Raw genomic sequence first — 9,780 nt, 5'->3', positions numbered from 1 at the left:
TCTTTAAAATTGTGAAGTAACAATTAGAGATGTAAAAGAAACTGATAGCTGCTAGAGGATAGGGTTGGGGTGAGGAGTGTGAGGCTTTAAGGTGGCAGCATGAGGAAGCTTTATGGTGATGGAAATTATGTATCATGACCGTGGCAGTAGGGACACAAAGCTCCAAGCATGACAATATTGCACGGAGCAATACACTCAGACACATGAAAGAACAGATGAGTAACTTGTGGCATCTGAGTAATTCTGTAGACTGCAATGATTTGGATATAATATTGTAGTGGTGCCTGATGTTAGTGCTGGGGAAAAAACACAAGAAACTTCCTGTGAATCTATATTTTGAAAGAAAAAGCACTTTGAATAATGGCCTCAGTATCTCACTTGTAGGAATTTAAGGGGAAAAAAAGGCAAGGGGGAGAGGGATTTCAATTCAGGAAAAAATGAAGTAAGCACATTTCATTCCGTGTCTCCCACTGAAATGAAACTATAAAATTTAAATAGAATGCATGGAGAAGATATTTGAGGTGTTTTAAAAATCAAGGAACAGTAGAATTGAGAAAGAAGTCAGTAATTCAAAGTAAAACTGGGCAGGTTGTGAGTTGCACAGCTTCACAGCCTGTCCTCAGTCAACTGTAACCACAGAGGTGGACATCGGTGGACATCGGTGGAAACAGCCCAGCAAAGCCTTCCAGTTCAGGCTGAGGAACAGAAAAGTGTCCCCAGACACCCAGACTGTGAGAAATGGCCTTCCCAGGCCCTCACCTTTTCCTTTACTCCACTTTTCCATTCCTTGGTGCCCTGCAGCCCACAGACACCTCTTTTTCTGATAGGTAAAGCTGTGATCCAAGTAGGGTGGGTTTTTGTTTTTTTAAACAATTGTTTTCTTTTCTTTTTTATCAAATAAGAGGCAGAGAGACACACTCCTGTATGCCCCCTGACAACCCCACCCGGCAGTCCCCGTCTGGGGCTGATGTTCTGCCCATCTACGGCTGCTGCTCCTTTGCTCGGCAACTGAGCCATTTTAGTGCCTGAGGTGAGGCCATGGAGCCATCCTCAGCGCCCAGGGACAGCTTGCTTATTGGAGCCATGGCTGCAGGAAGAGAAGAGAGAAAGTGTGTGTGTGTGTGTGTGTGTGTGTGTGAGAGAGAGAGAGAGAGAGAGAGAGAGAGAGAGAGAGAGAGAGAGAGAAGGGGGAAGGGAGCGGTGGAGAAGCAGATGGGCACCTCTCTTATGTGCCCTGACTGGGAATTGAACCCGGGACTTCTACACGCAGGGCAGATGCTCTACCACTGAGCCAACTGGCCAGGGTCTTAAACTATTGTTTTCTTACCCTCTGTTCTTTTAATGCTTCATCCTGTATGTGGGTGTAGTCTTGGTAAAGAAGTTGCAGAGTGTGATACATAAAGCCCCAGTTTCTTGAATAGAGAGCTAAAACAGAGAGTCCCACGGAACTGAGAAGTACTAGGGAGATAAATAGGGAGATTTCAGGACATTGATCCCCAAAATGTTGTTTATGAGCTCCTGGACTCCCTCCTAAGCTGTCTGCATAGATCCCACACTAAACAGCATAACTTTGCACATGGACCCAAGAGAGAGATCTACATCCAGGTTCCAAGAAGACCACTGGGTGGCGCACAAGGGGTTGACCCAAACAGCACTGCTAGGGCTTTGTAAAGTGAACTGATCTTGTGGCCACACCCATAGAAGTAGAAGGCCAGTTGCAACGTGCGGCTAAACAGTGATTACAGGGAAATGTATCCTGTTAAATGCTTATATATTAGAAAAGAAGGAAAATCTCAAATTATTAATCTCAGCTTTAACCTTAAGCCATTAGAAAAAGAGCAGAATACAATTATGGCATGCACACACACACACACCTGCTCTCACATATACATAATGGAATAATAAAGGGGCAAAAACCAATGAAATTGAAAACAGAAAAAAGAAAAAAGGAAAGAAGAAAAAAAAATCTATGAAACCAAAGCTCATTCTTTAAAAAAAAAAAATCAATAAAATTAACAAACCTCCAGTAAGATTGACAAAGAACAAAAGTAGAAAAGTAGAAAAGACACAAATTACCAATATCAAGAATGAAAGTGGCCCCGGCCGGTTGGCTCAGTGGTAGAGCATCGGCCCAGCATGTGGATGTCCTGGGTTTGATTCCCAATCAAGGATTACAGGAGAAGCGCCCATCTGCTTCTCCACCCCTCCCCCTCTCGCTCCCCTCTGTCGCTCTCTCTTTCTTTCTTCCCCACCTGCAGCTATGGCTCAATTAGAGCAAGTTGGCCCTGGGCACTGAGAATGGCTCCAAGGCCTCTACCTTAGGAGCTAAGAAGAGCTTGGTTGTTGAGCAATTGGAGCAGTGCCCCAGATGGGCAGAGCATTGCCCCTTAGTGGGCTTGCTGGGTGGATCCCAATCAGGGCACATGCAGGAGTCTGTCTCTTTGCCTCTCCTTTCACTTAATTAGAAAAAAAAAACAAAAAAAAACGAAGGAGGCAATATCTACAGACTCCCTAAAATAATAAAAGATTTATAACAAAATCCTAAAATGAATTCTATGCCCCTAAATTTGACACCTTAGATGAAATCAATTCTATTTAACGATCTATAAAAATTCTAGCCCTGGCCGGTTGGCTCAGCGGAAGAGTGTCGACCTGGCGTGCAGGAGTCCCGGGTTCGATTCCCGGCCAGGGCACACAGGAGAAGCGCCCATCTGCTTCTCCACTCCTCCCCCTCTCCTTCCTCTCTGTCTCTCTATTCCCCTCCCACAGCCAAGGCTCCATTGGAGCAAAGATGGCCCGGGCGCTGGGGATGGCTCTGTGGCCTCTGCCTCAGGTGCTAGAATGGCTTTGGATGCAACAGAGCGTCGCCCCAGAGGGGCAGAGCATCGCCCCCTGGTGGGCATGCCAGGTGGATCCCGGTCGGGCACATGCGGGAGTCTGTCTGACTGCCTCCCCGTTTCCAGCTTCGGAAAAATGAAAAAAAAAAAAAATCTAAGATAAGACAGATTGTCTGAATAGCCCTGTACCTATCAAAGATATAAATACAGATTAAAAAATCTTCAACAAAACATCAGTGCATCAAATCTAGTAAGATATCAAAAGAGTAACATACCACAACCCAAGCGCAATGGTGGTTTCTTATCTAAGAATAGCCTAAAAATGAAAAACCATATTATACAAATTGATACAGAAAAAGCATTTGGCAAAATTCAACACTCATTCATAATAAAAAACTTCCAGGTAACTAATCACAGAAAGGAACTCCCTCAAACTGATAGGGAACACCTACAAAAATTGAGAACAAAGCAAGGATGCCCCTATTCACCACTCCAATCCCACATTATATGGAATTTCTAGCCAGTGCAATAAATCAAGAAAAAAAGCCGGTTGGCTCAGCGGTAGAGCGTCGGCCTGGTGTGCGGGGGACCCGGGTTCGATTCCCGGCCAGGGCACATAGGAGAAGCGCCCACTTGCTTCTCCACCCCTCCCCCTCTCCTTCCTCTCTGTCTCTCTCTTCCCCTCCCGCAACCAAGGCTCCACTGGAGCAAAGATGGCCCGGGCACTGGGGATGACTCCTTGGCCTCTGCCCCAGGCGCTAGAGTGGCTCTGGTCTCAGCAGAGCGACGCCCCGGAGGGGCAGAGCAATCGCCCCCTGGTGGGCAGAGCTTCGCCCCTGGTGGGCATGCCGGGTGGATCCCAGTCGGGCGCGTGCGGGAGTCTGACTGTCTCTCCCCGTTTCCAGCTTCAGAAAAATACAAAAAAAAAAAAAAGAAAAAAAGGCATGCAGTTAGAATGATATAAAAACTGTCCCTATTTGCAGACAAGACTGTGTATAAAATCTGAAGGAATCTGAACAAATAAAGACCTAAAACTGAGTCTAGCAAGATTGTAGAATATAAGTTCAACACACAAAAATCAATCACTTTTCTGAAAACTAGCAGTGAACAATTTGAAACCGTAATTTACATAATTAGTATCATTTGCAATGACTCCAAAATTATTAAAAACTTAGGCACAAATCTAGCACGACATGTACAAGTGGTATTTGAACAATTTGCTGTCTATAAGTTTTTTTTAAAAAAGAACCCCAACCTAAATCTCACACCTTATATTTAAAATGAAATTCATAATGTTATTATGTTATTCAAAATGAAAATCATAAAGGTATAAATCTTTGGAAGAAAACATTGAAAATTTTCATGACCCAGAGTTCAGGAAAGAATTATTAGACATGACATCAAATGTATAAAATGTATAAAAAATAATAAGACTTAGCATTAAAGTTTTTGCATAAAACACTGTTAAAAGAATAAAAAGACTGCTATTAACTAGAATAAAATATTTGCAAATCACATATCTGAAAGAACTTATTTCAAAATATATAAAGATCTCTCAAAATCAAGAATAAAACAATCCAAAAAAAAAAGTAGGCAAAAGGTTTACCTACTCAGTGGTAGAGCATCGGCCTGGCGTGAAGGAGTCCCGGGTTCGATTCCCAGCCAGGGCACACAGGAGAAGCGCCCATCTGCTTCTCCACCCCTCCCCCTCTCCTTCCTCTCTGTCTCTCTCTTCCCCTCCCGCAGCCAAGGCTCCATTGGAGCAAAAGTTGGCCCGGGCGCTGAGGATGGCTCTGTGGCCTCTGCCTCAGGCACTAGAATGGCTCTGATTGCAATGGAGCGACACCCAAGATGGGCAGAGCATCGCCCCCTGGTAGGCATGCCGGGTGGATCCCGGTCGGGCGCATGCGGGAGTCTGTCTGACTGCCTCCTGTTTTGAACTTCAGAGAAAAAAAAAAAGGTTTACCATAAACTTCACAAAAGAGGACACTGTACATGAAAGACAAGTAAGCATGTGAAAAAATGCACAATATTCTTTACTGGCCATTAGGAAAATGCAGATTAAAGCCACAAAGAGATAGCACTACACACCCACTAGAATGGCTAAGATTGAAAGTACAGTTGACTCTTAAACATCACGGGACTGAACTGTGCAGGTCTCCTTACATGTGGATTTTTTTAAATACTGTAAATGTTTTTTTTCTCTTCCTTATGTTTTCTTAATAACATTTTCTATTCTCTAGCTTACTTTATCATAAGAATACAGTAAATACTACATATAACATACAAAATATGTGCTAATCAACTGTTTATATTAGTAAGGCTATTGGTAGTTAAGTTTTGGGGGAATCAAGTTATATGCAGATGTTTGACTTTGTGGGAGGGTCTAGTGTCCCTGACAACACCAAGTATTGGGGAAGAGGCACAGCGCTGGAATTCACCGACACTGCTGGGGGAATGTGAAATCTATAGCCACACTGAAGTTTGATGGTTCTATGAAACCACAGGACTCAGCAGTCCTACATACAACTGGGTATTCATCCTGGAGTAATGAGAACTTCCCTACACAAATCTTTACAGAAGCTATAGTTATAATGGCCAAAACTGGAAAACATCATATCTTTCATTGATGGATGAGTGATCAACTGTGGTCTATTTGTACATGTGAGTACTGCTTAGTAATCAAAGGGACACACCTTTGATACACAGAACAAAAAGCATCATGCTCAAGAAAGGAGCCAATTACAAAGATTACACACTGTGTGGCTCCAGTTCCATGACATTCTTACAAAGCTGTAGTGATGAAACACATAGTAGTGAGCAGAGGCTGGAGGAGGCACAGTGCTGGGAGACACAGAATGACGGAGAACTTCAGAGACGGGACTGGTTAATATCTTGACTGTGGTGGTGGCTACGTGAATCCGTATTGTGTTAAAATTCATACATCTCTTTAAAATGAGACAAAAGGGGAAATAAAAAACACAAACTTCTGTACCAGTCACTCTGCACGTAGTCTCATTAAATCCTCACAACCTGCAAGATCAGTTTATTATCCCCAACTCACAGACAAGAAACTCGAAACTTAAAAGAGATACTCAGGAAGCCTGACCAGGCGGCAGCGCAGTGGATAGAGCATTGGACTGGGATGTGGAGGATCCAGGTTTGAGACCCCAAGGTCACCTGCTTGAGCACGGGCTCATCTGGTTTGAGCAAAGTTCACCAGCTTGGACCCAAGGTCGCTGGCTTGAGCAAGGGGTCACTTGGTTTGCTGAAGGCCCACAGTCAAGGCACATATGAGAAAGTAATCAATGAACTAAGGTGTCGCAACGAAAAACTGATGATACTTCTCATCTCTCTCCGTTCCTATCTGTCTGTACCTATCTATCACTCTCTGTATTAAAAAAAAAAAAAAGAGATACTCAGGAAGTTGCCCAGTAAGTAGCAGAGCCTGGAGTCCTCTGACCAGACCCTCATGGCACCCTAGCACTGGGATCATCCTCTGTGTGTTACTATGCAGTTTGGGATATCAGAAAGACAGGCTTCCATCTGGGTTGGTGCGGCTCACAGGTCTGGCTTCTATACACAGCCTTGCTTAGAAGCTGGACTTGCTCAGCTTTCAGTCAAGTGAACCTCAGAATCACTTGGGCTCCTGAGGCACTGGGCTGTACAGAGAGGCTGGGGCACTGGTCTGCATGCAGGGGCTCACTCTGGTATGTGAAGACATGGAACTAAAAAAAAGAACGCTAAACTGAGAACCACCTGTGTTCCATCCTGAACCTCCTTAGATGGCTTCACCCACTTCTAGGGAGGTACTGATGTCAGAAGTGCATTTTAAGCCCAGATAGCGTATCAACCTGAGCTTTACAGTTTCCTAACCATGTCCACTGATGTCTCCACAGGCCCATCCCACACTTTACCTAGCATTGCAGCCAGTTCAGAGCAGTGCAGACACCTGGGAGGCCAGGGGTTTTCTCTGAAAACCCTTTGTTCCTCACATCCCCCAGATCCAACATACTCCCAGCTACCCCCTAAAGCCCTCACACCCACCACCTCTGCCTCTTTGCACCTCATCCCCACCCATCACACTCCTGTATTAGCCTTCGCCTAGGACTTTATGCCTGGACCTGCTCCAAACAAGGGAATTTTTCAAAAATGCTAAGCTGACCAACGTGTCCCGGCTAAGTGTCCTCTAAGGCAGTGGTCCCCAACCCCCGGGCCGCAGACCGGTAATGGTCTGTGGGCCATTTGATACCGGTCCGCAGAGAAAGAATAAATAACTTACATTATTTCCGTTTTATTTATATTTAAATCTGAATGATGTTTTATTTTTAAAAAATGACCAGATTCCCTCTGTTACATCCATCTAAGACTCACTCTTGACGCTTGTCTTGGTCATGTGATACATTTATCTGTCCCACCCTAAAGGCCAGTCCGTGAAAATATTTTCTGACATTAAACCGGTCTGTGGCCCAAAAAAGGTTGGGGACCACTGCTCTAAGGCCTTCCCACTATCTCGGGATAAAGACCTTATAAATCAGCCTCGTAACTCCAGCCTCCCCATATCCTCCCCTAGCTCCCTGCAATGCTCTGCCTGTCCTGGCTCCAACCACACTGGTCAGTGCCACAGACCCTTTGTGCTGACATTGCTGCAGCCTCACACACTGTGGTCCTCCCCTTGCTTAACCCCTACCCTTGGCCAAATTAACCTGCTTCTTTAGGTCATGGGTCAAAGGTCACTTGCTTCCTTTAAGGTACCCTTCCCTAACCTACACTATGTCTACAAACATACCGTCCTCAATACAACCACTGGCCACACAGGCCACCAAGAAAATGCAATGTGCAACTGCTGCTGGGGAACTGGACATTTAATTTTTATTAATTTCTATTTTAATTTAAAAACTAGTACTATTTGAAATAGCTAGGGCTATGTGAATCTTACTTTTTCAACTGAAAATCTTACAAAATATTAATACAGATCAATTACCTTCCACAAAAGTTAGCATATGAAGTGCTATAAAATACATACCAAATTCAAAGGCCTGACAAAAAACAGGATATCAAATATCTCATTAATGGTTTTTTATATCAGTTCTATGTTGCAATAATACTTTAGATATATTGACTTAAAAATAAAAATATGAAAATGCATTTCACCCGTTTCCTCCTCCGTCGCTGAGACAACACTGTGCTTCCACCAGGTGGCACAGAGAGCAGCGAGGAGAAGGGAAGGCTGAGTCCCACAGGCCTCCCGGCTGGGGCCCTAGCTGCCCCTGAGCACAAGGAAGTGATGGGCAGCTGGCACTCTCTGCATGTGAGGCCAGCTCTGCGAACTACAGCTGGCCGTCTGTCCTCTCTTCAGTGAGGATTACTCGAGGGGAGGGACACTTGAGACGATCTGAAGAGCTGCACCTGGACCACAGCTCCTCTACTAACCTTATAGTCATCACACCGAGTCCTCCCTGCGGCCACCCAACGCACCTGGGGTCCTGGGCAGGCGAGGTGTGCTTGCAAGGCACGGGGACAGGAAACCCAATGGCAGCCGCTGCTTCCCTGTGCCCTGGCTGCCGGCTGCAGCACCCTCACAGGGAAAAGACACTGGAGGCACCCTCAGTGACAGAGCAGGTGTGCGTGACTTCACCCTATTTACAGCCCACCTGGAGGTGTCTGACACCCACAGTTAGGCTCTGGGTACCTGGTGGTAAGCAGCACAGGTCGTCACCTCACGAGGGAGTACTCAGGGCAGTGGGTCCCAGGCACTTGGATCTCAAGACCGTTAAACCCTTACCAATGATAGAGGTCCTCAGAGCTTTTCTTCATGTCTATTGCAGCTATCAACTTTTATTATGTAAGAAATTAGAGCTAAGAAAAAATAATTTTTAAAAGAACAAAGAAAAATAATATGGTACCATAAATAGCATATTCTTCTGAAAATATTTCCCACAATCTGTAGGAAAGCAGCACTGTGTTACATTTTTACAAGTCTCTTAACTCGAGCTGCACTGACGACGCTGCACTTCTCAACCTGTAGCTGGGCTGCTGCGTGACTGCAATCAGGCGGCCTGCAGGAGACCTGCTGTGTGCTGTCCGTGCACCCTTCCCCAAGGCTGAGGCTCCCAGCAAACCTTTCTCCCCTCTGGAAGACTCATCATGAAGATGGCAGAATAAGTAATTACCACAATCATCAAGCTAATGAAAACCACTAAGCCAAAACTAACAGAAACATATTTTAATGACATTTTTTAGAACAAAAAAAATAAACTGAGATAGGTAACAGAAATTTGAGCCTGGCCCGCAGTAGCACAGTGGATAAAGTATCAGCCTGGAACACGGAGTCCGCTGGACTGAAACCCTGGGCTAGAGTCCCTGGTCAAGGCACATACGAGAAGCAAGCAATGAACAACTAAAGTGAAGCAACTGTGAGTTGATGCTTCTCACTCCCTCCATTTCCTCTCTCTGTAAAATCAATAAATAAAATCTTAAAAAAAAAAGAAAATGAAATTTGAGGAAAGCTACAAAACCATAAATTACATCATTTTACATCTTGATATAACCTGGATGCTGAAAATAAAGATGTGTCTGTCCTCTCAGCAGGTTTACATCCCTCGTGACAAATTCCTGGGCTGCAGGACTGGCCTATCACAGACGAGTCCTTCAGCATTTGAAACCACCAGCCCTGCTGACCCACATGACAGTCTGTCTGTCTGAAGCTCACTTCATTGGCTCCTCAGGCCCCTTCAGGCTGGACTTCTGATTTCTTCTTTCTTTTTGACCTTGAATTCGAAAGAGCTTTTTCCTGAGATCTTTCTGTCGCTTCAGTTTCTCTTCTTCCTCCTTCCGCTTCACTTTGAAGTGTTCTTTATTGAGCAGATGCCGCTGCTCCTTGGCCTTCTTCACCTTCTGACAATGTACGGTGCTCAGAGCATCCAGCAGCGCAAGGACCTGA

The 9,780-nt window shown here is 44.9% G+C and overlaps 1 protein-coding gene across 1 annotated transcript in view; it reads right to left on the bottom strand.

Annotated features, from left to right (window-relative positions):
- Positions 1-9,048: 9,048 nt before the first annotated feature.
- The window catches only part of BMS1 (BMS1 ribosome biogenesis factor), a 63,024-nt gene continuing 62,292 nt past the window's right edge, over positions 9,049-9,780 (bottom strand). Inside the window, exon 23 of the mRNA XM_066242984.1 lies at positions 9,049-9,776. Coding sequence (XP_066099081.1) covers positions 9,546-9,776 — 231 coding nt within the window. The 3' untranslated portion in view covers positions 9,049-9,545. The remainder of the gene's footprint in view (positions 9,777-9,780) is intronic.

This window comes from Saccopteryx bilineata, chromosome 9 (genome assembly GCF_036850765.1).
Source record: "Saccopteryx bilineata isolate mSacBil1 chromosome 9, mSacBil1_pri_phased_curated, whole genome shotgun sequence".
Lineage (NCBI taxonomy): Eukaryota > Metazoa > Chordata > Mammalia > Chiroptera > Emballonuridae > Saccopteryx > Saccopteryx bilineata.
Note: the sequence above shows the minus strand (reverse complement) of the source record. Positions and strands in the feature narration are given on the sequence as shown.